At 38.3% G+C, this 27,747-nt stretch overlaps 1 protein-coding gene across 8 annotated transcripts in view; it reads right to left on the bottom strand.

Annotated features, from left to right (window-relative positions):
* The window catches only part of CCDC91 (coiled-coil domain containing 91), a 119,818-nt gene that overhangs the window by 77,965 nt on the left and 14,106 nt on the right, over positions 1-27,747 (bottom strand). For 7 of the 8 annotated variants that reach the window (XM_059845828.1, XM_059845825.1, XM_059845827.1 and 4 more), the window contains 5 exons: positions 18,277-18,319; positions 18,094-18,172; positions 13,122-13,279; positions 10,040-10,207; positions 7,900-8,004 (listed from right to left, as the gene is read on the bottom strand). In XM_059845828.1, coding sequence (XP_059701811.1) covers positions 7,900-8,004; positions 10,040-10,207; positions 13,122-13,279; positions 18,094-18,172; positions 18,277-18,306 — 540 coding nt within the window. In that variant the 5' untranslated portion in view covers positions 18,307-18,319. The remainder of the gene's footprint in view (positions 1-7,899; positions 8,005-10,039; positions 10,208-13,121; positions 13,280-18,093; positions 18,173-18,276; positions 18,320-27,747) is intronic. The other variant, XM_059845831.1, reaches the window with a different exon arrangement.

Raw genomic sequence — 27,747 nt, 5'->3', positions numbered from 1 at the left:
GTAAATCACATGAGTTTCTTGGCTATAACTTCCAGTGTGTGAACTACTTAGATTAGAATACATTTATACAAATAAATTTGCTTAATACTCAGCAAATTACACATTTCAGCTGGGTTTAGAAACACAAGTAAACTGTGTTTCAACACCAAGTGTATACTACAGATGAATAAAATTTAATACAGACTGAAAAAGTAAATTTAAAGGTGTAGCAGGTTAATTTAGCAATAAAAGTTTCAGTAATGTATTGAGCTGCATTCTGCAGTCATTCGTAGTTTATTAATGAATTATAAACCAAATAAGATGATTTAACATGTAAAGGACAATGCAGGGACAATCCTTCAAATTTCTCCCCAAAGAATCAACTTGATATTTGCTGTGCATCTGATGCCTCCAAGTGCATAAACAGGAAGTACAAATTCTTTTAAAAGTATTGACTAATTTTGGCTAATATTGACTAGGATTTAACATTTTGGGGGTGAGTAATGCTCAGGTACTCACAATAATTACCCCATTTCAGATGCCTCACACTGAACACAAACAGGACTGGAGTGGACCCAGAGACATGGAGATGCTTTGGCACCATTCCCCACATTTTTTAAGGAGGTTCATGACAAGTAACAGGTAACTGTCCTGCAAGCATTGCAACATTTCCCTTTAACTGCTAAATCACCTTGTCTGGTTCACAGTTCATTAATAAACTAGGAGCAGCTGTAGATTGCTGAAAATTTTGTAAGTCAATAACCTGCTACACCTTTAAACTTTTTCTATCTCCGTTAAATTTTATTCATGTAACAAATAAGTGGCCTTAAGTATTGTCTTAGCAGTGCAGCTACTCAAGTTCCTTTCTACACAGGTTTCTTTTTAGATAAATTTTGCACATTTTTATTATTCCCTCAAAAATTCAACAAGATGCTACTCCTACCAAAAAAGAAAAATCTTGATGTGAAAATCTTGATGAGACAAGACTGGTGGTAAAGAACTCCAACCAACCAGTGCTAAATATATCTTGGGCATTTCACAAGTTTCTTAAGTAGAATTTCCCTGTCAAGTAGGAGAAAAAGTAAAATATGAATCCCCCTGAAGGCACTCACTGTGAATGTGCAAATGAAGATGTGCAGCAGCTGTCACAGATTTTAACACACTCAATATAAATCAGTAAATGCACCCAATTCCAGGATGCATTGGCAAAAAGCAGATCAGGACACATACAAAGCAGTCAGGACACAAAACTTGGTTTAAAAAAAAACTGTTTAGCTAGCACCTACTTGCACACTAAGAAAATGATCATTTAAGCACAATTTTTTGAATGCTTTTAAAATCAGGGAGGCAAAGGAGGCACATAAGTGAAAAAAATGCTTGTCATGCCCTATGACTGAATATCAGATTATAAGGCAAGTTGGGCATCTCAAAGTTGTTAAATAACAGCATAACAGCATAAGAGAGGTATATTTTTAAAACAAAATTAGAATGCTTAGTCTTACATCTACTCTTCTAATTCATAATCCTGAAACAAGACAACAAAACAATTAATAAAAGAATTGAAGTTTAAAAGGAAAACATAAGGAAAAAGATAGAATCTTTCTGTAATACAAATAAAAAAGTTATTTTTCCTCATGAATGGAAAAATGATTTAGAGAAAATAAGACATCAAAACTGGGGGGGGGGGGGGGGAGGGGCAGTGAAGGCAGGGGGGAAACAGGCCAAAATGTAAACGGCTCTGAAATTATTAATAAATAAAGACTTTGAATAAAAATGAGTGTCTGAAAGAAGAGTACAGAGAGTAACATTAAAAAAAATTAAAGGTGAATAAATAAACGTGAGGTATCTGGCACTCACTTGAAAAAGAGGTGGGCAAGGGATTGTTGCCACATCCATAAATACCTTTAGCAGTTCAGCAAAGAGATGCACTGCTATCTGTTAAAGTGTCTTTTCTGAAATTCCCCCTTTTTTTCCATATTCCATAATTTTAAACCCTGCTGTGACCCATGAAATTTCCTGGAATCTCATTTATAAATTTGTTTGCAGGTACAGTACATAAACTTTTTTTTCACACCTATTTTTTTTTTGTTATTAACATTCTGTCTCCTCTATGTCTGCACCTAAAACCAACCTAAATATTTTCTTAGAAGATAGTGTTTAACAGGATGTAAGTCATATATTAGTTTTGTAAGAAAACATACATTTTCTAGTACTCCAGCCATAAAAACCACCTACCTCCAAGACCTGTGTTCCAACCTCCTGCAGAACACCTTTTCCAGGACCATAAATGCACTCTGCTGGAAGGAAAGGCCAGGAAGGTGATGACAGGGCATCACCTCGTGTGTGAGGGAGGAGCTGGAATGTGTGGAGCTCTGTCTTGGGGTAGGGGATCAGTGATGGATTTGGGGGTCAGGATTAGCAGGCAGGCCAGCAAAGTGGGAATTGCTGTGCCAGACAGTCTCCAGATGGATGAGGGCAGGTGAGACCTTCTCCAGACAACAGGAGGGAGCCTCATGTGATTCCTCACAAGGAACGTGTCCAACCCTGGAGCACCCCATGAACTCTCCCACCTGGGCCAACTCCCAAGCCCTCAGCCCTGGAAGCAGCAGTAACTACTTACCATAGAGTCAGCCCTCCTGGGGGGAGAAACAAACCAGACTCCCCCATGGACTTCTGTGTCACAGCTTCCCCTAGTTTCTCCTTTCCCTGTCCCCATCCCTGGTGACTGCCCCCCTTCCCCTGGAGGCCAGTCCCCTCTGCCCAGCCCTTAGCTCTGCCTCCCACCCTCTCCTAAGTTAACTATATGATGCTTTTATCTCCTATTATCTGTTCTGTTTATGCTGAATAATAAGTTTTGCACCTTTAAGACTTGTGGGTGACAGATAGAGGCAGGGGGGCAGGGAGATAAATCAGCAGCTACCCCAGTCACTCAGGCTGCAGCCAACACCCCAGCTACCCAGGCTGTGGCTAAATCAGACAGTGACCCTAAGCCACTGGCAGTTCTCTCCCAAATTTGCCCTAAACCAAAACAAACACACACCCCTTCCCCTTCTTAAGCTGCCTGCTCCACGTGGTTCTTCCTCTTTCTCTCTGGGTTCCCCTTCAGCTACAGGAGACCCTGCTGGAGCAAAACCTTGCACAAGAGCCTTTCTTGCCTCTGTCCCTGGCCAGTTGCAGTGAGTGCTGAGTGGAGGTTTGACTGCGTTGCCTGAATGCTCACTCAGCTTGCTTTTCACCAGGAGAGGTTTGTAGGGGACAAGAAATAGGCAGCAGCACCTACCACTCTAACACCTGCATTTTTACAACCCCAGAATCTGCCAGTGGGACAGGGCAGTGATCCTGGGGACTCATGGGGCACCTGGATAACACAGGGCAGCTGAGGAACAATCCACGAGGCACTCTGCTGGAGCCAAGCCTTAAAAACATGGGAGGACTCTCTGAGGATGTGAAGATCTGCCCTGACTGCAGTGACCATGAGATGGTGAGTTCAGGAGAAGGACAAAACAAGGATCACAACACTGGACTGGAGGGAAGAAGGCTTTGGCCTCTTTGGGATCTGCCTGGGACATGGGACACCACCCTAAAGAGAAAGCTCCAAAGGAGCTGGGTCCTGCTCAGGGATTGTCTCCTCCAAACCCAAGAATGGTCCACAGGGACAAGCTGGAAGTCAAGCACAGGCAGCAGGAGGCCCCTGCATGGATGAAGATGACTAAACTTTGACATAAAAGGGAAGTGGAAGCACTAACTTCAAAACCAAGGAGACAGACACCACCAAATATGTATCCTGGTTTGTGTGAATTTTTGTGATATATGGATCTAATATATAAAAATCTCCAAAACAAAAAGAGATATTAATCAAAATAAAGTCATCCTTCAGAGTTAAGAGGGAACAAACTGGCCCAAAATCTCAGGTCTACCATTTTCTATCTTTGTATAACTGCATTTAAAGACTTTTTCTCATAATTTGAAGCTGTATAATTTAAATGTGACATTTGTACAGGTACTCAAATGAAAAATCTCCCAAAACATCAACAGCCACGGAAATACATAAATGAAACAACACTTAACACCTGCAATGATTGAACTTAGGTTATTGCTACTGTTAATCCCAGCTAGGTGTTACTGCAAGACCTAGTGAACTTCCTTTGGATCATTCTGTACTGTTCTGTCAATGTTCTCCTTAGGATAATCTTCCTCTGCTGCCCTTCTGAAAAACCTCTCAAACAAGGAGTCTGTCTGACCTGCTTTCCTACACACAAAAATGTTACATAAAGTGAAGTTACACTAGCAACCAATTCATTTCCAATCGTGATTCTTTGCAGTAAGAGTAATACTGCTACATAAAATAAGCATAATTAGGTCTCTTTTTAAATAAAAATTTCTAAGATGTTCCCTAAAGAAAGATGGAACAGAAATAATGGTTTCCAAAAGAAAAAAAAAAACTGTTGGTGTTTTCATAACAAGTACAGGTTTGATAAGTTGGAAGAACAGAAGTCTGTTGTCAAAAGATAAAAAAGAAATTTATTTCAAAAAGAAAGGTCACACCACAGCAACTATATTGTTCTTTTAAAAAACAGCCTGCTTAACTTCCAGAAAGGGATGATGATGGGAAAACATGTGTATGACCACAACGAGAATTTTCCAGTGGCAATGCAGCACTTCTTCAAATGTGAGTGTGTGGTAAATCAAACAAATAGCAGTGAAAAGTATGATCCAGTTCTCAGTGAATCATCAAACCCAGTTGTCTGTAGACAGACCAAACATCAGAGCCTTATCAGCTTAACAATCTGTCCCAAGAATTAAGTTCCTGTTCAGAGCAGTGGAAACCAGGCACTGCTTTCCCTTCTCAAATTAAGTGTTCCCATAGTGATTTGTGAGCAAGAGAACATCACCTACTGAACAGGAATGTTAATTTTGCTATTGATGGTTTTCACTGGATTACAAATTGGAGTTTGGAAGTTTTAAAATGCAGCCTTTGCCTATCTCTACAAATTATTTTAATGTGGCTGCAACAAAATTTTAGATTTCTAGGATTAAGCAACCACTAAATCTGCATTATCTTCAAAACCTTGTGTGACTTACTAGCCCCAAATGACCTAAAAATATGCAGCAACTCACACCTAAGGAAGAGCTGAAGTTAAAAGTTGAGATTAATAGATATACTCTGATCAAAAAAGGGAAAAAACATAAAACTGACATACCACCCACGAAAATATAAAAAACAGACATACATTTGCACCTGTTTCTCTGCTGCCAAAAATAAGCAAGGAATTATCAGGGAAGATTGCAGCTTTATAGTTGCAAGACTGCACACAAGTCAAAACACCTAAAATTACACTTCCCACAGCAATTTTAACTCAGTTCAAATTTGCAAGTAAAGAAGTTAGAAATATACGGTGTTATTCTGCCTCTTAAATAGTACAAACACTAAAGCAGGAATGTGGGAGTCATAACTCTAATTTTATTAGCTTATATGAATTCAAAATCTCAAAGAGACCATTGCATTAAATATCCAAACAACTCTATAATACCAGTTAATAGCAATTTGTTTGTTCTGTTTATGAACCCACTGCTGCCCCTTTACTGTCTCTGGTTATTGCAGTTACATATGGAAATAATGTTAAGAGTATGAATATACTACATGGTCTGTTCAATCTTGATTTTTTTTTTAAAGCTTATTTTATTTAGATGAAATACAGAACTTTTTAATTTTTGGTTTTACACCATGATAAATGTGGTATGATAACTCCATTGTCATCCATTGATTAAATGTTAACACATAGCAAAGGTTTGGAAGTCTGCCTCCCATGCTTAGGAATAGTAATTATCACTAGCCTTCAATTCTTCAGTTTTTCAGAACTACTAAATTCAGTTTTGGGCTTTTTTGCATGAAGAAAGTTTGAGACTAGTCCAGAACAAAATTTGCTTCATTAGCATGGTAACCCAGCTTAGAGAAAATATTTTTATGTTCCTGCCTTGCCTTACAGAGTCATTTTTTTCTATATCAAAAACCCTAAAACATGTTAATTGATGCAATTTTCTGAGAACAAAACTGTGGTAACATAACTGTCACCCTTGACTGAGGCAGAAACCAATAGGAAAATATGTAAAAAAAAAAAAATTAGATTAGTGACTCAGTTGACAAAGATCACTGAAATCTTCTCTCAGAACTAAGCACAGTAACTTCTTCTTCTTATAAAAAAAAAAAGGTCTTATCTAAACACCACCTTGTAAAAACAAGGTTTGAACAGATTAACTGACTGGATTTGTTATATCTAGAGCAGCTTTTGAGAATTCCCTGCCACGAGTGCCAGAAGCCAGTTAATTAGTAAAGGTGCATGAAACAGTGCATGTGCACATAAGGCAGTTAGAAAAGTCTCCAGAGGCATTGGTTTTATACTTTTTACTCAAACATTAACACAGCAATTTCATTTAAAAGGAATTAAGTCAATGCACACCTACAGCTTTGGAAGCTGGCATCGGTTCCATAGGAAATCTCATCCAGAGAGTTCCCAAAGCTGTGCCAGAGGCACCACTGCAGTCTGCTTTAAAGCTCTTCAGGTCAACAGCACTGACAGCCAGCACTAATAACCAGCACTAATAACCAGCACTAATAACCAGTGGAAAAGGCAGAGCCAGGACAGACACCTGTCCTCAGGAGCTGCCAGCCCTGCTCCCTGCAGGTGGTGACCCTCGTGTTGCAGCAGCCAGAGGAGAAAGACCAAAGAAACTGAAAGCTGTAGTAACAGAAGGCATCCACCAACCAAGTCTCATGAAAGTAACTTTAACAGGCAGCTCTTAGAAGCATGATTCACTTTCCTCCTCTGGTTTGATTCTGGCTGTAGCCAGAAGACATCAAGAGGAAGCACATGAGCATTTCTACCAAGTTAAAGGTTATGACACTTGTATTGCCATTTTTGAAAACTGAAGTACCTGACTCAAAGAGTTATGACATAGGCTGATAGCTGCAAACCTCAGTAGCATTTCCACTCTTCAAATTCACAGTGATCTTCAAGCAGAAGTATTAACAACATGAAATCCACCCATTCTATTGTTTAGGATAACCAACAACTTCAAGCACTGTGGTACTCCATAAATCATGAGGGTTTTAAGTTAAACTTCCTTTTATATCATGGTTAAGCACCATTTATTTTATTGAGTAAAGTGTTACACACAAAAAAGGGGAAAAAACAGTATTAGATTATTATATTACTGTAAATTCCAGAATGTAATGCTATCGGAAATTTAAAACAAATTACTACAGCAATGCTTTAAATAAAAATGAGAAACAATGCAATAGCTATTAAAGATCATCCACAACAGCAAAAAAATTAAGTGAAGCTGAGCCACAGACACAAGCTTCTGAAATGCTGAAACATAGTTTGCTTTGCTCTAACGCTGGAAGATGACTGAAAACTTCAATGAAAATTTTGTCTGGAATGTGAAACTTTAAACATGTAGTTAATGGAAGATGTTAATTTTTACAATAGAAACAATTCTAATTCCACTGTCCATCATCTAATTACACTTAGCAGATTTTTATTGGATAGCATGAATTATTCCATACTGAAGTTAGGTAAAACAGCACAAAGAGGTGGCCACAGCACTCTAGAACATGCTAAGTCATGCTGTTAAACACAACCACTGAGCAAAGTGTTTTCCTTTCCATCTGTTTTATGAAATAGGACCTAACAAGGAAGAGTGTTCTGAGTTACAAAAGTGTAGTTAGGCAAGTGGGATACTAACTTACTTTCCTGCTAACGTAAAAAATCAGGCTCTGATCTAAAAACCTTAGAAATTCTTGAAATTCAAAATGCTTTGCAGCAGGCCCACAGATGCTGAAAATAATATTTGTTGAACATAAATATACTCTATAAAAAACCCTCCTGAAAAACAAAGATACTACAAGAAAGAAATTACCTGGAGTGTCTTGTAATGATCTTGATGTGGAAGCACTTTTTCTTTTTTTTCCTTCAAGAAATCCATTTCTAGCACACTCTGTTTTTCCAGCAATAATTCCAATTCCTATAAAGTGTGTAAAATAAACACATGAAATTACAAACATTTGCAAATTGTGAAAATACAGATTCATTAAACCATTCAAACTAATTTAATTTTTGATAACTGTGATATTTTCTCTATTAATTATAACAGAGATAAAGGGTTGTGCAAGAAAAATCTGACTGCAGTCTTTAAATTGGCACAGTATTTTCAAGTGTGAGTTATTTAAACCCAAGGCATGTCCCATGTATAAGGAATGACCTATGTGAAGTGGCCAAGGTGCCCTTAACAACATCCTCTAACTTCTTCTGAACCCTGAAGGGTTCAGGCAGCTGGACCTGTTGTTACAGGTCCCTTCCAACTGGAACTATTCTACTCTGTTCCAATTATTTTCATATTTTTAGTATCTTGCTCTGCCTTTCTGCACTTGAAAAGCAGTATATTAAATGTACTGTCAGCAGAAGTTTTCACTGAAAAGACAGGAATCCTATGACATTTATGCATGTATGCAATGATCTCTATCTACATCTCCAAAATGAATAAAATATTAAAATAGTCTGAGATCTTGCAGAGAGCCACTCTGGAAGCCTGCCCAACATGAGGAGAGAGAGGAAGGAGAGTAACACCACTGACAATAAACTTCAAAATCATTTGCTGTACAAAGAGCTAAAGATTTTTTTTTTTCCTTAATGCAGCCATTGCTGTTGAACATAAGCTGCTGGCACCCTTTCAGTTGCTCAAGAGCAACTATTTCTCCAAGCCATACAGGAAGCCAGTATAGAAACAATGACCTGCCAGGTCACTGCACAGCTATTCAAACAAAGGCACGACTGGGAGGGTCATGAGGAGGACAGAAAGAGCAGGACTTCTTAGTTCAACCCTGCTTTTGGACAAAAGAGTCAAAACAGTCTGAGAGACTTCTCTGGTGAGATGGAAAGAGACAGTGGAACACCAGTCTAAAGCCTCTCTCTCAACCTGTCTCCTCTTCCAGCCTGTATTCCTGCTTCCCTTCAACCTTTCCTTCACACCCTTAGCAAAACCAGCCCATTGCGACCTCCTCATCCTTGGCTGGAGTTATTCACCCTCATTCTCATTTCCAAAAAGCTGAATTCTCCTTCCCCAGCACAGCTTGAGGCCTCCCAAGAAACAGCATTAAAAATAACAGAAGTTAAACTCACTCACCCGTGCCTCAGGGACCTTTTGCTAACTCAGATGTGCAACTGCAGGCACAGCCCTGCTTGGTGCTCATATTGTATTCAGGTCAGAAGAAATATGAAGAATTTAGCCACTAGAACTCCCACCCCAAAAAAAATCAAAACAAAGCTCATGCTGAGAAAGCTTGTATCTTTTTTTTTTTGTCCCTTTTTTTTATCAGTTAGGCTAAAAATGTGTTGGTTTTTTTGTTTTTTTTTTTTTTTTCCCTGACAGTTTACAAAAATTCAGCCTAAAATAGACACCAGACCTAAAAAAAAAAAAGAAAAGTATTTCAGCTAAATTGAGTGGTGTGCCCAGTTCTGGCCAGGCTCTAGAGAGCATCCAGAAAAGGACAGTGGAGATGGGGAAGGGTTTGGAGCACAAATCTGATGAGAAGAGGCTAAGGAAAAACAAAGACTACAGGGGACCTTATCTCTTGTAGCCAGGTGGGAGTCAGGCTCTGCTCCCAGGACAAGGGGACAGGACAAGAGGAAATGGCCTCAAGCTGTGCCAGGGGAGGTTCAGGTTGGACATCAAGAGGAACTTCTCCATGGAAAAGGGAGTCAGGCACTGGTAGGGGGTGCCCAGGGAGGTGGTGGAATCCCCATCCCTGGAAGTGTTCTGGGAATGCCTGGATGTGGCACTCAGTGCTCTGTGCTGGTGACAAGGTGGGCATCTGGCACAGGTTGAACTTGATAGTCTTGGAAGTCTATGATTCTAAATTTGGCCAGTTTCTCTGGAATCTGGCTAATTTCTATTTAAAAAAAAAAGAATTTAAAATTAATTTTAAAACCTCTGCCAGCTCCACCTATATTTAATTCCTATATAAATGCCAAATGTTTTCCTTCAAAATGACTATTCATACCTTTTTGATTCTTAGTTTTTCTTCTTCTGCACAGCAGAGCTTGATTTCAAGGTTTGCAACAGCTTGTTGAAGGCAGCTCTTGAGTTCATTTGTTCTCTTTGTCTCAACATCAGCTAAAGTCTTGTCTTGAATTACACTTGAAGAGGCAACTGGAATATCTGCTTGAGCCTAGTTCAGAGGAGAAATGTGGAACTGAATCATCTCTCTCAATCCCTCAGGGAAACAAACTCTCCTTGGATTAGTCATTCCATGTTTTCACCAAGTGCACACTGCAGTCAGTGGTCACAGAGAGGGAATACAAAGGGTTTGTGCTAAAATAAACATCTCATTCTTAGGCTAACAGAATAAAAGTAATCCAGACATCTCTAAACATTTAATGACTGCTATTTCAGTAAACTGTAGAAGTACAGAAGACAGGTGAAACACTGATGGTAAGCCCACATTTTCAGAATAGAACACAAATAAATTTGTTTAAGATGTTTAAAACATTTTGTGGTATAGATAACAAAATTCAAAGCTTTATTTCCTCCCTTTTAAAAAAATAAAGAAAGGGGCACAAACTTGTTATTTTCATCACGAAAGAACTCCAAGGAAAAAACTGGTACATTAACTCATATGCCACTTTTTCAACAACCTGAAAGCCAAGCATGTCTGAGATTTGGGGGGTGAAAAGAAGATCTCAATGTCTTTATTAAAAAGAAGTTTGACTGATCTGATCTCATCCACCCCCTAGCATCTTTTATTCCAAACATTGTCTTCCCCATAAATATCTCTCAAATTATTCAAATAAAGTAACAAACAAAACCAGCTGAGATCTTGACTGTACATGAATATATAAAATACAGCAGACAAAACACAGAGAGAAAACTGCAGTTTGTGCTCTGAATTCTCCTGTAAGGAGCAAAGAGAAGCCATATGTGCCAGTTCCCTCTCTGAGTACTACTCAAGATTAGAGTCTGGCATCATCAAAAACTGTGAGTATGGAACCTGTAACAGGGAAGGATTTTTTACCTGAAACCTCAAGAGGCTCTGGAGATAGAATTATAAAATACAGTTTTACTAACACCACCCTCTAACAGGTATAAGAATATTTTATTTTAGTTTTCTGCCCACCATTTTCCTTTTGTTTACCCCTTATTGCAAAGTCATGTCCATTTCAAAATAATGTTAAAAGACCTGATCTCAACTCTCTTCAACAGGACTTGCTAATAAAGTTTTTTAATTTGGACTATTTCCTGCATTACAGAGAATTTATAGAATGATGGGTCTCTCAGTAGGTGAACAGAATAAGATGAGAAAAACTGAAACATGAACTACAACTACAATTTGCACTCACATTTAGTCTGAAGTAACAAAGTGTATTTTTTATTTTTCTGTAAGATTACCTAAATTACTTAATAGTTATAAAAAATACCTCTAAGCCTTAGTGTTCTGGAATAACCCAAGTGCTCTTTCCAGAGAACACAAAAGCTGAAATTGCTGGCCTAGCTCAAACAAGAAAGGTTGAAGGTTATTCACTGTTAGCCAAAATTTTAAAAGGCAGGATCTGTGGTGGATGAAGAAAATCACTTTTTGATCATGCTTCCAGTAAAAGAAATTTACTTATCAAAACTTTGTCAAAGAGCCAGATGAAGAGCCTTCAACACAGAAAATTACCGTGGCTGGCATCAGTCAAAAAAGAAAACAAACACTCCTTCCTCTCAAGAAAAAAAACCCATAACTTTTGGATTTACACATTTCTTTTATATCATTTGCATTAGGGCATATCTCTTCTTCACTTTTTATAGGCTTTCCACAGTACATTAGCCTGGGTACAAGCACAAAATGGTAACTTACTAACTAATTAATTCACAATTTGTGCCTCACTCTTTCTGGAAGTGTGAACCTACAGATGGCCCTCAAAGGAAAAAGATAAGGCTCAGTTAAACCAAAACCTGCATTTTGTGAATTTTGTGTAAACAGCTCTAAAGAAATGCATTTAACTGATCAGAAAATGAAAATCTGACTTAATCATGAAATTCAGCTTTCACCAGGAGCAGCCTTAAGACTTGATAAGTCTACCTGAAGAAGAAAAAACCAAAGAAGTGCTGAAAACAGGAGGGTTGACAAATAGCCCAAAACACTGACTGCTTCACAGTGAGGCAAGAGCCTTTTCTACTTGATGTACTACCCCACCACATCCTGAAACAAGGAAGTTTACAATGAATTAACATGTCCAAATGGGCATCACTGCAATTAATGGCAGTAAAAAACTCAGAAGGGTAAATCTATTTAAGTCTCATCTGCAGCAGCTCTTGTGATTCTGACAGAATTCTTATGATAACTTAGGCAGAAAGGCTTTTTCCTTCCTTGCTCACCTAGTTGTTTAGTTAAAAACTAAACACTTTCACACCCCAGAAAGAAACAAAGCTCAGTTCTCAGCAGCACTGCAACCACCTGAGAGGTTAAGAACCCACAACCAGACCACCAAAAAAACCCCCAAAACTTTAAAAGTAATGGGGAAAAAAACAAAGTAAAGCAAAGTACAATTTAACCGTCCCTAAAATTAATTTAATTACAATTAGGAAAAGATTAAATGTTAATTCTTTAATCATAGAATGGTTTGGATTGGAAGGGACCTTGAAGATCATCTTGTTCCAATGCCCTGGCATGGGCAGGGATGGGAAGCCTTTCACTACACTAGGTTGCTCAGAGCCCCATCCTTGAAAATCCTAAAAACCTAGTTGAGAAAACATACAAGTATGACAAGCTTTAATAGTAGCCAGTTTTTTTGAGAGAACCTTCCTGTTGATATTTCCTTCATGCATGGAAGGAAATCAGCATGGAAATCACCATCAGCATGCCTTTAACTTTTAATGACCCCAAGGGAGTTCTCTCTCTTGCAGTTCAGATCAAAGTAGTATGGTTTTTATCAGTTATAGGTTTCATAAGCAATCTAAAAATCATTTTACTTCACAGTCTGCATCACAAAAATCCAAGGACCTTTTGCCCTTAAAAAGCATTTCAACCTAAATGTGCACAGAAAAGATGCAACACTGATATTTAATACATTGAGTTCTCACACTGAAGATCAAAAATTTACCTGTTCTTCAGGAACAGCTGGATTTATCACACTCTTGCCTGTTTGAATAACTGTTGCCACATTATCACTTGATAAAATGAAAGGGTCAGAAGGAAGCAGACAGGATGAAGGCACTGAGTGCTCCAGGAGAACATCAGGAGATCTATGGACTTCAGGTACTAGAAACAGAAAACACACACAATATGAAGAAACACCCAAGAATGAGTTTTGTTTCTGGAGTCCATGCCTAGTAAAACCCACCACAAGTCTAGTCATACCAATGTAAGCTTACGTACCTCTTATAATTCAATTGCACTGAAAAGTAATTCCACTCACAGTGGAATTACCTGTGTTTTTCAATAGTATTGACTTAAGGACAATCAAAATCACAGTCACAATAAATTTAGACTTTTAATTTGCACAGAGGTTTTACAAGACAACAGCTCTCAAAAAGGATCAGTTTTAACTTTGTCTCTTTTGGTTCATACAGCCTTACAGCTTCAGCATGATCTTTAATCAGTTTCAGTCAATGGGAAAACTCTGGACTGAGAGCTCTTCTATACCAAATTACAGTTACACCATAAAAAGCTTCAACAGTGGATCAGCATTACCAACCCAGCACAACAAAAAATCTCGGTTTTAAAAAAGACATAAACTAAACAAACTAAATAAAAAGAAAGAAAAAGAGAAAGTTTTGCATACATTGTTAATTTAACAGCAAAGTCCTGCAAGCTGTGACACGGTCAGCTCCAGGTGTGTCTTTGCAATAGGCAAAAAACACATCCAATTGTTTCAGAAAAAGCAGCTCCCATTATTACAACTCTGGGAACATGTAAAAGATGCCACTAGCCTGGAGCAAGGCTCAGCCTCTGGATATCCCTGTTTTATACTGCACAAGTACCCAGCATACACCAGAGGGTGTAACTGGCCTCCAGGCATTCAAAAGGACACACTAATCCTTGAATCCAGGCACTCTCTGTCCCACCTTCTTCAGCTGCCAGCCCTAGATTCAGGTATAACACAAAGGAACATGCAAACCACATTGAATGAAAAGAAGAAAACAGACCATGAGGCAGAAAAGTATCAGTGGGGTGACTGCAATGATAGATCTGGATGTGGCCAAAAAAATAGGAAAAAGAAAAACATCACAGCCCAGCAGAAGATGGAAACTTGGCTAAAAAGCCTAGAGGAGATTATTTCAGCAAGCAGAACAGGAACCAGTTTAGGTAACTGCATTTTAATAGTTAACTCTTCTCCAGAACTGGAAGCAGGACTTTTTTGGCTTTCTTTTAAATACCTTAAGATAAAACTGCCCTCCCATTCCAAATGTCTCCTTTCAAAGGCAGCTTCCTATAACAATTACCTACTCTGTTCAAGTGACAGTGAAGTGACAGAAGATGATCTTTCTGTAGCTAAACAAACCTTGAAGTCTCAGTTTTATCTTATCACTTAATGGCCTGAGTCTCAGTTTTAAATCAATTTCCATCTGACAGAAAAACAGCTAAAATAATGTTCCAGGCAGTTTCTGACCAAGCAGGCAAGTGGTTCTCTTATTAAAACTGTCAGTTCACATGGAAAAACTGATCCTTGTGATGAGAGTGTTCAACCTTTGGTGAGGATTACCATAGCACAGGCATAGTTCACATATCAATAAATTATCACAGAAGAAAAAAACAGCCATGGAGACTGGGCACCTATGAGGAATGTAGACTTGCTGAGATTAGAGCTTTAGGTATTCACATATTTTGGGGTGTCCAATCCCAGAGATAAAACTCCATTTTTCAGGTAGTGGAGTTTTATGTGGAATCTTCTACAATCAGTGGGAGCTTTCAGTATTTTAATTATGGTAATGAATGCCTTGCATCTTGAAGGGGAGAAAAAACCAAACCAGAAACAAAATCCCCACTCCTTAAGTTGCCAAAATGAAACCTAGGAAATGAGGAACAATCACTGGCGAGCACTTCTGAACATTTAGGTTTAAAATTTTCAACTAAACACATGACCTTGCAGAAGACAAGAAAAGGTGGCAACATTCCAAGGTATCATTCAAACATCTTTTTTTACAAAACCTTTTCACTTTTCAGCAATGCTAAAGATTCATAAATTAGACATTTCTAGAACTACATGTGCTATGTCTGTAATTCAAGCTCTCTTAATTCATTCCTCTTGTGTATATACTGGTGAAATTTCATTTAATTCAGCTCAAAATTCGCTTATAAAGAGAACCCCTAAATCATTCCTGCTTACCATGCCTAAGTTACCATAATGGAACAGTTTCACAACCCCTGAAACAAAAACTTGCTTCTGTTAGAACTACCTGACCTGACTTCAACAGGCTAAGTCTGATGAATTTTCAAATAAATTTATTGTTCAATGATCAGAGCTGCAGCACTATAGGGAAAAGAAGCATTCACTCAATTACAGGCATATCAAAAGCCATACACCTGAAAAGGCTGAAATAAGATGTATATATGTAATTGCCAGAATTGTACTTTAAAAGTGTCTAATAATTTCTGAAGACCAGGCTTCCCAATATTAAGAACATTCTGTCATAAGTTTGTATGTAAGAACTGCCAGAACCATGCAGTTTGTTAACAGCAGCAGAGATCAGGGACAGCCTGCAATCTGGCTAATGCAAGGAAAATTCCATGTCTTTATGCTGATAATGAAGCTTAAACAATTATTAAAATTCCCTGGGGGATCAGAAATTCTGAAAACAAAACCAAATGGATGACCATGAACTGTTAAATCAACATTCCAATGGAGTCTTATCCTTCGTACTGAGTTTCAAAATGAAGATATCAAATACCAAATGTACCACATGGGTAATATTTATTATTTGGATGTTACTTATATCTAGCAATGAAGAATTAATATGGCAGCAGGGCTCTGAGCAAAAGACCATATAATAATTATTTGACATATTTTTGTAGAATGTTGCAAACTACTTTGAGCACAGTTGCCCTACATGTAGGTTTCAGCTGTTAAAAAAAAACAAACAGAAACAAAATTAAATTTCCTTCCTCAACTCCCCTTTCTTGATATTATAATTCAAGGACACTTTCAGTTATACTGCATACACTGAAAACTCTATCCCTGAACACTTTGATTAAAAGTAACATTCAGGTAGAAAGTTTGAGTTTAAAACTGGTTTTGTGACCACAGTGGGAAAAACCACTCTGATGCTCCCTCAAGATTATTTCTGGTAACTCATAGCACTAAGTTCTCCCGCACATTTTATTCCTCCAAAGCCAAACTATTATAGAAGAAAAGTAATTGCATCTGCTATCCTCACATTTTAAATCTACAGCCACCTGGTACATACTACAAAAAAAAAAAAAAACCAAAAAACTAAGAAGCCCAAAACCAACTTCAAGGGCAAAATTGCAATGAAGTCACCACTGAGGCCTTAAAAATAATTTCTGAATTCTGCCTGCACACTAAAAAATACTGAAGCCACAGGCTTCAGTGCTTTGTTTTATAACTTCCAAACAGCAGACATGTTGGAAATTCACAAGAGGAGTAAGTCCTCCTCTGGAAAGTTTATCAAATCTTGGGTGTATACAATGTCATCACCCCCCAAATTTATCAAAATCACCTCGACAGCACCATAATAAATGTGAATTTTTCAGCAAGCCTTATTAAGAAATTTCTAGGGTAAGACAGGAACATCTTTATACATAGATAACATTGGGCAGACAATTCAGATATTTCTGTTACTGAAAACATCCATCTACAAGTCAATGCCCAAGAAGCACTTGGTCAATACTATTGAAACCTTGCCTATTGCAAAAAACTAATTTATTCAGAGCAATATTTGCATGAAAAAGTTATGTAAAGATTTTACAGTAACAAATACCCAGAATACAGGAGTTTTCTTTTAATTTTTAAATGCTTAAAATATCTTGGTATAATTTATCCTAGGACTTCTGTGTCACTTAAAATCATACAAAAAACCTCTGTGTTATGTACAAATAATTTTAATTCTACACACTTTACAGGATTTTAATTGGACTTCACTGACAGACACTGCACAGCTATATTGGATTTAATTTATTAAACACAGTAAAACGTGCTACTGAATTTCAGCAGTAATTTTAAATATCAGTCAAAATGACAAGATGGATAATAAAGTTATTTAGAAAAATATTCTATCCTTAGTATTTGTTTTCCTCTGTTTCGATGACAAATAAAACTAAATATTCTGTAAGAGATAAAAGCCAGAAATAAATTAATAAAAGCATTTTAAGAGCATGATTTATAGAGAGCTCATGTTAAGAAAAATCCCTGCCTTATATTGCACAATTTATTCTTCATAACAATACAATGTGGGATGTTGGCCATTTTTTCCTGGTGCAGCAAAAGCGCTCTTTTGTTTTGTGAAAAGAGTGAAATCCAGACCACAACAAAATCAGTAACACCTCCATAATATTTTATGTTCTACTGATAATATACATTTATCAATAAACTTTTATCAATTTCCTAAAATCCAAACAGGCACCAGGCACTTGTATAAATTAATACAACAGTTCCCTAATGTTTCTGCTTCTGCTTGAGATAAAAAATATGTAAAATATTTTTCAACTATATAAATGGCTTAAGTAAAAACAATCATTCTCATCCCTACCCTCTCCCCCAAAGCAAGGAAAAGACTTCATCACAGTCCTATTTTTAACTTTTTCTGTTTTCCCAAAATTTGCAGCACATCTTCCACACTCAGGAGAAAAGAATATCCTTTGAATAAAGAAGTTCCATTGCTTTTCTACTGTATAAACTGAATTTCTCTTTCATTCCTCGATAAAGTTTACCTTTGAGAAGTGCAGCTTCCCAATAGAATTGCTCAGGAACATTCTTATGCTCAAGTTTTGACTGCTGGCTATTCTTTTATTGTCCATTATTTGATTGTATTCACCCTTCTAAGCCCTAATTTTTACAGTGAGTACACAAGGACAGGAATAGAATATTAAGATTTTTACAGTGATTCTGTCAATACCTGTAGGAAATGCTGCCCAAGCAATAGCAGGAGAGGTGGTCTGCTTTTCACCATTTCCAAACTCATAACTCTCTGCTGCCTGGAAACAAGAAGAAACTGTTACATATTTTACAAAATGCTATAATTGTCCATAAAATAGTTGAAAATTGTTAAATTCAAAGCAAAGTTATCGAAACAGCATACCTCAAATCCTCCAAAGTCATCATCATCCATCTTTCAGCAGGCACTAGAACACAAAAGAAATCTTGATTTTAAAACATTTTCATAACCTCATCCCCTGCTCGCTCAGAAATGAGCATTCAGTCCTTCCCTCCAATCTCATCTCCACAGCCCACCTGAAGTTTCTATCACTTAAAAGTCCTAAAACAGATATAGGGGACTAAATAAGAACTTTTTCACACAGAGGATGCAAGGCCAAGAACTGCAAGATCTCACTTGAGAAGCGCTTTTTATCGATAGAGCAAAATACAAAACATTGGGTGTTTTACAACAGAACTTGAATAACTTCAGGGGAAAACATAAGCACTGCCCATCAACACAGTCCAACATCTTTTGAAAGCAAAAACGCAGGAAAAGGTTCCTCATAGAGGAAAATATGAAGATGTTACCTAAAGGTTATATCTAAAAATTTCAGGTATAGCAAACATGTCCCCAGTACCTCAACAAATGGTACTACAACCATCAAATAATCTAGTCTGTATATATATATATATATATATATATATATATATATATATATATATTCAAATAAATACACAAATATGTATATGAAATAGGATTTGTGACCACCAGATTCCAAAATGAAGGGTTATCTTCACTCATAAGGAAAACAATCTATCTAAGTGCAGTCATCATCTACCATGGACCTCGTATAGTTTTGTGTTTATAATTTAGAGCATAAAAAATATTTTCCATTGTTAAGTTGCTTTTCCAAAAAAGCACTGTGATTAAATCCAAAAAGATTTCCTGCTTTTCCCATATCTTCTTAGCTGTCTGGCAACATCAGAACAAACTGCAGCTTGGAAAAAGACTGTGGTGAATTTCTGGAAATTTTTCTGCTACCACAGAGGCCCGTCCCTAGGTTTCATGGAGGGACTGATTAAGATTTTACAAACTGATCAGCATTTTTGACTTGCAGCCCTGAATTCTGTGGCATTTGGATATATTTATAGTTAAATTGCAGTTCCTTTTAAAAAAAAAGCAGGCTAAGTTACTCAGCTAATGAAACTAACTCAAGATATACAAAGCTGTTGAAAGAAAGGTATTATGTATTAATAAAATATATATATCTGAGAGGTAAATGAAGGATGATCCAAAAAACCTATATGGCCTTTATAGGATGTTAAAATATTTATAAATCTAACTGACTTCAGTTAAAACAGTCTATAGGCTGGATAAACTTTCAAAAGGGACTGTTTACAAGAGAGTAGGCTAAGACTGGATATCAGGAAGAAATTCTTCCCTGTCAGGGTGGAGAGGCCCTGGCACAGGGTGCCCACAGAAGCTGTGGCTGCCCCATCCCTGCAAGTGCCCAAGGACAGAATGGATGGGGCTTGAAGCAACCTGTTCTGGTGGAAGGTGCCCCTGCCATGGAACTGGGTGATCTTCAAGGTCCCTTCCAACCCAAACCACTCTCTGATACAATAATAAATCATCACTATCACAGTGTAACTAGAACTATTTGTCTAAATTGAAGCATTGTTCATTAGTCTCACGTGGTACAAGAAGTATCTTTCTAGGGACTAGGATGTGTTTGGATGGCTTTGTGTCAGTTGGGTTTTGGGCTGGTTCATTTTCCAAGAGAAAAAGAAGGTAGTTGGGTATTTTTCCAATCAGTGTTAAGGTTAATTGGTAAAACATTCATGCAGTCTATCAACATTCAGAGCTTTAACACACAGCTCAAGAATGCAGCACGTGTGTGCACAAATGATGGATGGAGATTGTGTGGACAGCACAGGACTGCAGATGGAGACAGCACAAACTAGGAATGTCACTGCATTCATGCCACATTCTGGGAAAAACCACCCAAACCAGACTGGTGATTGACACAATCACTGCACAAACCAGTGCTCAGGCACCAGGCAGAGCAGCCAGCTGGAGAAAGTGAGCCTTTAGAAAGGCAAACAGCTATTCTATCTATTTTATCTGTGATACACTCTGTATCACATCAACAGGTCTTACAGGCTCTGCACAAAGTTCCTTCAAAGCAGATTTTCTCCACAAAGTGCATGAGACATTACTCCCATCATCTCAGAACTGGCTGTGTCTCAACCAGGGAAATTACATTCAGCACTGTATTTTAAAAACACAAACTGGAATAAGTTCAGAGGAGTTCAACAAGAATTAAAGCAATTTTGGAAAGGCATGCTAAAATGGAGAGTCTCTAAAAAAATAAAAGGCAAACAAAAATAGAAAATATGTAAAATCATGTTCTAAGAAGTGATTAACTACTTTGATTTCTCTTCAAATACAACACTGACCTGAGGCAGTAAAGACAGAAGGCCCTATAAAGAAAACATGTGAGGATTTCCATTTCTCCTTCAAGAACATTTATAAGAAACTATGCATAAATAAAACAGAACTTTTGATAGAAAAAAAGAATGTAGGGCAGAAGAAAAACTGGAGAAAAACCTGTTATTGAATCCATCATCTTTTTTACTGCATTTCATAAACAGTTTTTTAAACCTGGTAACAATCCCAGGACTATTCTGACCTAAGATTACCTTTACCCCAAAAATTTTAAACACAGACATTTTGTGGCTGTAACAGTGTGATTAATTTATTAATTATTTTACATATCACTCCAATGGAATAAAAGATAAATGAACCCCCAGCAAGTCTCTGTAGTACCAATGGTGTTTACACACCTACATGCTAATCCTCCAATTTCCAGTTCTTCAGAAACCCCACAGGAATTGCAGGCCAAGTGATTCTCCCCCAGGTGAGAGAATTCTAGGTCTGTTTGCTCTTTGGGTGTGTATAATATATATTCATACATGTATATGCACCTCTGTTTCAAAATCCTGATTTATTTCCATGCTTTGATTGCTGTGGGCAAAAAAATATCTAAAAATACCAGAAATTGGCAAACTCAACATGTGTCATAAATATGCAGGCAGCAGATTAGGTTAGAAAGCACAGAATGAATCCTGAGGGATGCTGATATAAGGCACTTCAAAAAGTCAAAGGCTGAGGTTCTCTTCAGAGAGTGTTGGTGCAAGAGTTCTTATTAGGCGATGCATTTCCCAAAATATGATCTCTTGCACAAAAAGGGAGCCTTCTGCAGGGGAAAGGACCACCTCAGTGTTATAGGAAATGTTTAGAAACAGAAATAGGAGACATTCACAGTCCTCAAAGTACATGTGCATTTAGCTCTAAAAATGTATTTATAAGTCATTATAAATTTAACTGATAACAATGCTGAAAATTTGACCAAATACAAAATTTCTCAATTCTATCCCTTATTCTCATGATGGAAATGCATTTCTGGTGCAAATAAATAACAGAAGTAGCCTAACACCTCTCCTTAGAACTGCACCAAATCTGGGAGCAAGTTCTTTTAATCAACCATCTATTCCAAAATGGGGAATCAGACTTTTCTTTCCTCACAGGGTAGGAAATTATTTGTGGCACAGGAATAGGAAAGAATACATTAAGTGCTGACAACCTCCAGGATTTGGAAAATACCAGAAAAAGACAAAACAACCCACACAGTCTCACCATGACTTAATGTGGTCTCTTGAAATATGCCCGATACTGGAATTAAGTAACTGTAAAATTGGGCAACAAGAAGTCAACCTCAAAATTACAGAGTCATAGAAATTATGGTTGGAAAAGACACAGTAGGTCATCCAGCCCAGGTCATTTCCAAAACATTGCAGTTCTCAGACAGTCATGTCCTAAAAGGCTTGAGAAGCTCTCCAGTCACATGCTGTGAAAGGAAGGAAACTTTCCATGGACAAGGAATATGCAAGCCACTGAATTTTGAGAAGGTTTTATCAACAAGTTTGAATCCACCAAATGGAACAGTAAATTCCGCCAAAATTCGGACCAGCAGGTCATCCAACCCAAGCTCCTGCTCAAAGCAGGGTCAACACTGCATTTCAGATGAGGTTGCTCAAGGCTTTCTCCTGCATGGCTGGTAAGGCTGCATGATGGATTTATTCAGATTGATGTGCATACCTGAGAAGCTCACAAGCTTTCCTGTGCCAAATCCAGTCACCAAAGCCTGGCCAGCAGCTTAAAACAGGTCATGAGAACTTTGTGAAATGTGCTTACCTTACAGACACACCAAAAGCACGTTTTTATACACAGGAAGAACAAGAGCCATTCCCAATAAATAAAGCAGAAAAATGTAAGCTGGAGGAAAAAAAGCTCCTTGTTCCCATTCCAACAGTTAGGGGGAGAAAGAACATTGTAATCCCACCAGAAATCCTGGTAGTCTTCATATCCAAAAGGCAAAAGTGGTGGAAAGACAAAATGGTGAATTAGGACGAATTCACATCCACCTCTGGTTAGTGAGAATTCAAATTAACCAAGTCTTGATAATCTAAATTTGTCTAGGTAATTGAGATCTGATTCTGCCAGGTACAATCAAGTGACTTCTGTATAACCTGGCCTGTAAGTTTGAGTTTGGGGCCGAATTTTTGCACATTTTAATGGAACAAATGACAGAATATACTGCCTTATGTTTTGTCAGAATGGTGTGTGTGGAGCTGCCTGAGGGTGGGGCTGCTGCATTTGTATTTCTGGCAAACCCCAGGATAACTCCCTATCTATGACAACCTATCAGTTTTATTATCATTCCTGTATTTCCTAAATGCCTCAATGCCTCATCCAATGTGTTCAGTCCAGGACAGGCTTATCAGTTGCCCCTTGAGTGGACATATTATGGGCCACAGCATTTGAAGAATAAATCTTTGGCTAAAACTGCAGGTTTCAAAAAGTCTACTCAGGATAAGTATGAGGCGTTAAAAAAAAAAAAAAAAAAAAAAAAAAAAAAACAATAAAACAAAACTAAAAAGACATAATTTAGAAAGCATGTACAGTGGCAATACCTTTGTGATAAAGAGCAGGACAGATTATAAATTTCTGTATCACCAAGATCTAACTAGCCCACATGCACTTTTCCCCATGGTTTTCATCAAAACTCCAAGTAACACTCACAAATTTTAAAATTCAGGAACAAACTTCCTTCTTTTTCCCTAGCTGATACAGGCTTTCCTCCTGATTTATACCAATTACAGCTGCAGGATAAGTACTTGGAATCTTAAAAACTCATAATAGCTACTAAGCCACTAATTGGAAAAATTTAATTACAGAATACACATATCCCAAAAGATACCTAGCTCAAGAAAGAGCAGAATATGAATGCAAAGCATAAGGGAAACTAAAATACATTTAGAGCATTTGTAAAATTTCCTACAGAAGAAAAACCACCCTAACAAGTCTGCATGCTGTGTGTCCTACCCCATCACAAGAAAGAAAAAACCAGGCAACACCAAAACACCAGTGTTCTCCATCACATTCCAGTGTGGATCCCATCATAAAAAAGGGACTTGTGGGAAACCTGCCCTGCCAGGAAGCAGAGTGCTGGTCACCTCCCAGAGTGAAAGGCACAGTGACAGGGCTGCTTGCACCTTCACTTCACAGGGGACAGGAGCCTGCCCACCCACACGGTGAATTTAAGATATTTCAAGGTTATGGGGAAAAAGAAGGCAACACAGAATGTGTCATAGCAACTTTTCCCTGGGAACTGAGGCTGGTTCATGTAGCCTGGAGAAAAACAGACTCAGAGGCATATTATCAGTCCTTACCACTCCCTTACACGAGGGTGCAGAAAGTGATAGGAGAAGAGGAGATGGCCACAAGTTGAGCCAGAGGAGGTTTAGATTGGATATCAGTGAAAATTTCTTCACCAAAAATGTTGCCAAGCATTGGAACAGGCTGCCCAGGGCTGTGGTTAAATCACAGTCCCTGGAGGTATTTAAAAGACATGTAGATGTGGAACTTGGGGATGAGGTTCAGGGGTGGACTTGGCAGTGGGAAGTTAAAGGTTGGACTCCATGATCCTAAAGGTCTTTTCTAACCTAAATTATTCTCTGATTACACTTCCAGTACTGACTCAATAAACACTTAGTACATTAAGTAATGTTAAAACTTTTCTACTAGGAAAAAAAACAAAAACCAAAAATGTCAGAAGTTGCACACCCACCTATTTTGCAGCAGCAGTTGCTTATATTACAATTGATTCCACTCAAATCTGTAATACTTTTAAGAAAAAATTAAAGCCTGGCCCATTGTAATGAATTTTCTTCCACAGCCCAAATAAAGCAGCTCACCATTAAAGTAATCACAATTTAGTTTGCTAAGCCTCTCAGGACAACTCGTGCAACCCAACCAAAAAGCAAGGCCAGCTCTGGCACTGCCTAAAGCAACACACTGTGAAGTTCAGAATATCTGCAAGGACTGAGACTTTGGTCTAAGAAGTAGCAGCAGTCAAGCACTGCAGGAAACACCCAGAGAATTTTCTTTACCTACTCCTTTCAGGTCTACCATTGATCCATTTATTCTGAAGAGTTTCCAGAAGGTTTCAATGCTTAGAGATGAGAACAGCACATTAAGGAATGAGACAGTAAAAGTCAAGGATCAATTTAGACAAAAAAGATTTTATAAACCAAATGACAATACCAAAAATTCTTCTACCAATTCCTTCAGCGAATTTAAGAGAAAGAAAGAGTGAAGGGGGTGGGAGAGGGGAAGAAGGGAAGGAAGGAGGGAAGGAGGGAAGGAGGGAAGGGAGGGAAGGGAGGGAGGGAGGGAGGAAGGAAGGAAGTGGCGGAAGGAAGTGGCGGAAGGAAGGAAGGAAGGAAGTGGCGGAAGGAAGTGGTAGAAAGAAGTGGTGGAAGGAAGGAAGTGGCGGAAGTGGTGGAAGTGGCGGAAGGAAGGAAGGAAGTGGCAGAAGGAAGGAAGTGGCAGAAGTGGCAGAAGTGGCGGAAGGAAGTGGCGGAAGGAAGGAAGTGGCGGAAGGAAGTGGCGGAAGGAAGGAAGTGGCGGAAGTGGCGGAAGTGGCGGAAGTGGCAGAAGGAAGGAAGTGGCGGAAGGAAGGAAGGAAGTGGCGGAAGGAAGGAAGTGGCGGAAGAAAGTGGTGGAAGGAAGTGGCGGAAGTAAGTGGCGGAAGTAAGTGGCGGAAGGAAGTGGCGGAAGTGGCGGAAGTGGCGGAAGTGGCGGAAGTGGCGGAAGTGGCGGAAGTGGCGGAAGGAAGGAAGGAAGGAAGGAAGGAAGGAAGGAAGGAAGGAAGGAAGGAAGGAAGGAAGGAAGGAAGGAAGGAAGGAAGGAAGGAAGGAAGGAAGGAAGGAAGGAAGGAAGGAAGGAAGCTTATTTTACTACTTAGTCCTTTTGTCAGGAGACCTCCTGAAGTGAGAGATCCAGGTCCTGCAAAAAGCATGGAAGATTGCATATCCTATTATGTGATGCTCCTCACCTAGCATCACCAATAATTTTGAAATAATTCTACTTTCACATACCAATGCTGCAAGTAACAAAACAGTTCCAGAAAAAGGTGTAGCATTCGTATCAGCTTCATGTAGCAAGATCATCTTACATGATTTGTAAGACTTCCATAACTGCCTTTCCCAATGTTAAAGCCTTTTTAGAAGGACAAAGAACCACATTGTATAAATAAACACCTTAGCTGCATATAGCCTTTATTAAAGAAACTTGAATAATCACTAGAAATAATATTCTCATCTTCAAGGTACTGAATCCATATGAGAAAAAAACCTCAGAAACTCCACAAAAACCGGTATTAAGAAAATCTACAAAATCAGTTCCACAAAAAATTATGATTTAGAATTTGAGGGCACTATTCTTCAGCATATAACTTTTGGCTTTTTTAAACACTGAGCAAAGCAGGAAAAAGCAATGAATCACAAATTTGAAGTCCATTTCACTACCATAGTTCAAACACAACCACACGAAAAGAAATTAAGTGTTCCACTTTTACCGACAAGAGGAAAATGAGCTTTGAGAGCTCCTACAGAGAGGGCAAGTACTGGTTTTCAAATCCACTTATGACATAGGAGGGGGCATAAAAACCAACCCACAGCACCACAGCCTCGTGTGGAAAACATATTCAAGACCTGTCAATTCCTCAACCATATCCTAGAAGAAACTAACAGAGAAAACTGGGAAACGCATGCCCTATGAAATTTCCTCCAAATTTGATGATAATCTACTTAAAAAATACCAGCTTCTTTACTCTAGATATTCAAAGATGGTTTCAAGTAATACATTACCTACTCCAGCAGAAATATTTAAATACAGTATTATTCAGCTTATTTCAGTACCTACAGAACCTATCTTTCCCAAGACATAATTCTAACAATTTCTGGAACTCGAGGGTTAGCACTTCAGTCTTCACCTTCTCAGATCTTCAGTCTTCACTATAATTGGTTTCTTGTGACCAGAACATGGAAAGGCTAGTTTTTGCTTTATAAAAATAAGAAATCACACAGTTAACTATTTTTCACATTTCTCTATTGGCCTTCTCTAAGCTTTCTCTATCACAAACATCCTTTTCTTCAAAAGCCACGCATTTTTACAAAATGCACTTAAACTTCTGTGAGAATTCTGGCAAAGTGGATACAATTCAAACATACTGTGCTTTGGAGGAAATTCCCCCTGCCAGGCAATATGATTAATTAATCAACATCAAGTCCATAACAACAATCTCTGAAACCTGATTCACACTAATGATAATCAGAAGGTCTGGAGCTTAGTTTGTATTCTACAACAACAACAACAACAACCACCAAAAAAAAAAAAAAAAGAGAGATGAGAAAAGCCTGACTTGTCATGTGCTAATTAGGTAGTCCCACAAATGCTTGAGAAAAAGTGACCATGGTAGAATAAAAACTCTTATATTTTAAGTATTCTAATTTTACTGGAACCCATAAATTGATCACAGACCTCTAAAAGACAGAGCCAGGCTGTTCTCAGAGCTGCACTGGGATTAGGACAAAACCCTTAGGACAGAAGTTGGAATAGTGAAAATTATGACCAGATATTGGAACAGGCTGCCCACAAACATGTTGGACCTGAGGATAATCACAAGGAATTACCCTGAAGAATTACCCTACCACAAAGAATTATTCCTAATGATAATCACAAAGAATTTGACTGGACATGGCCCTGACCCACCTGTTCTAACCAGATCTGCTTTACACAGTGGTTTGGATTAGAAAACTTCTAAATGCACCTTCCATGGATGGTCTGTGTTTCAATGTATTCCTTTTGATCCACAACAGTACCGTTAAAAGGAAAAGTGAATCCACTTTTGACATTGTTCTTCAGCTGAACTGTGCTCATACCTACCAACATCTGTCCAAGATCATTTATGACTGGGTTTGCTGATGACAGAAGAACCAACCTCAAGAGAGGAGCATGAAAGGGAAAGAGTTGTAGGAGAAATAAAAGGAGTGAAAGCCTAATGAAATGTGCCTGAAGGGAGCCCATGGAAAAGATGTAGACAGACTCTTGACAAGGACCTGGAGTGACAGGACCAGGGATAATGGCTCCACACTGAAAGAGAGAAGGTTTAGATGGGATATCAGGAAGAAATTGTTCCCTGTCAGGGTGCTGAGTGCCTGGCAC

Source organism: Haemorhous mexicanus, chromosome 5, assembly GCF_027477595.1.
Source record: "Haemorhous mexicanus isolate bHaeMex1 chromosome 5, bHaeMex1.pri, whole genome shotgun sequence".
In the NCBI taxonomy this organism is placed as follows: Eukaryota; Metazoa; Chordata; class Aves; order Passeriformes; family Fringillidae; genus Haemorhous; species Haemorhous mexicanus.
This window is presented reverse-complemented; position numbering and strand designations above follow the sequence as displayed.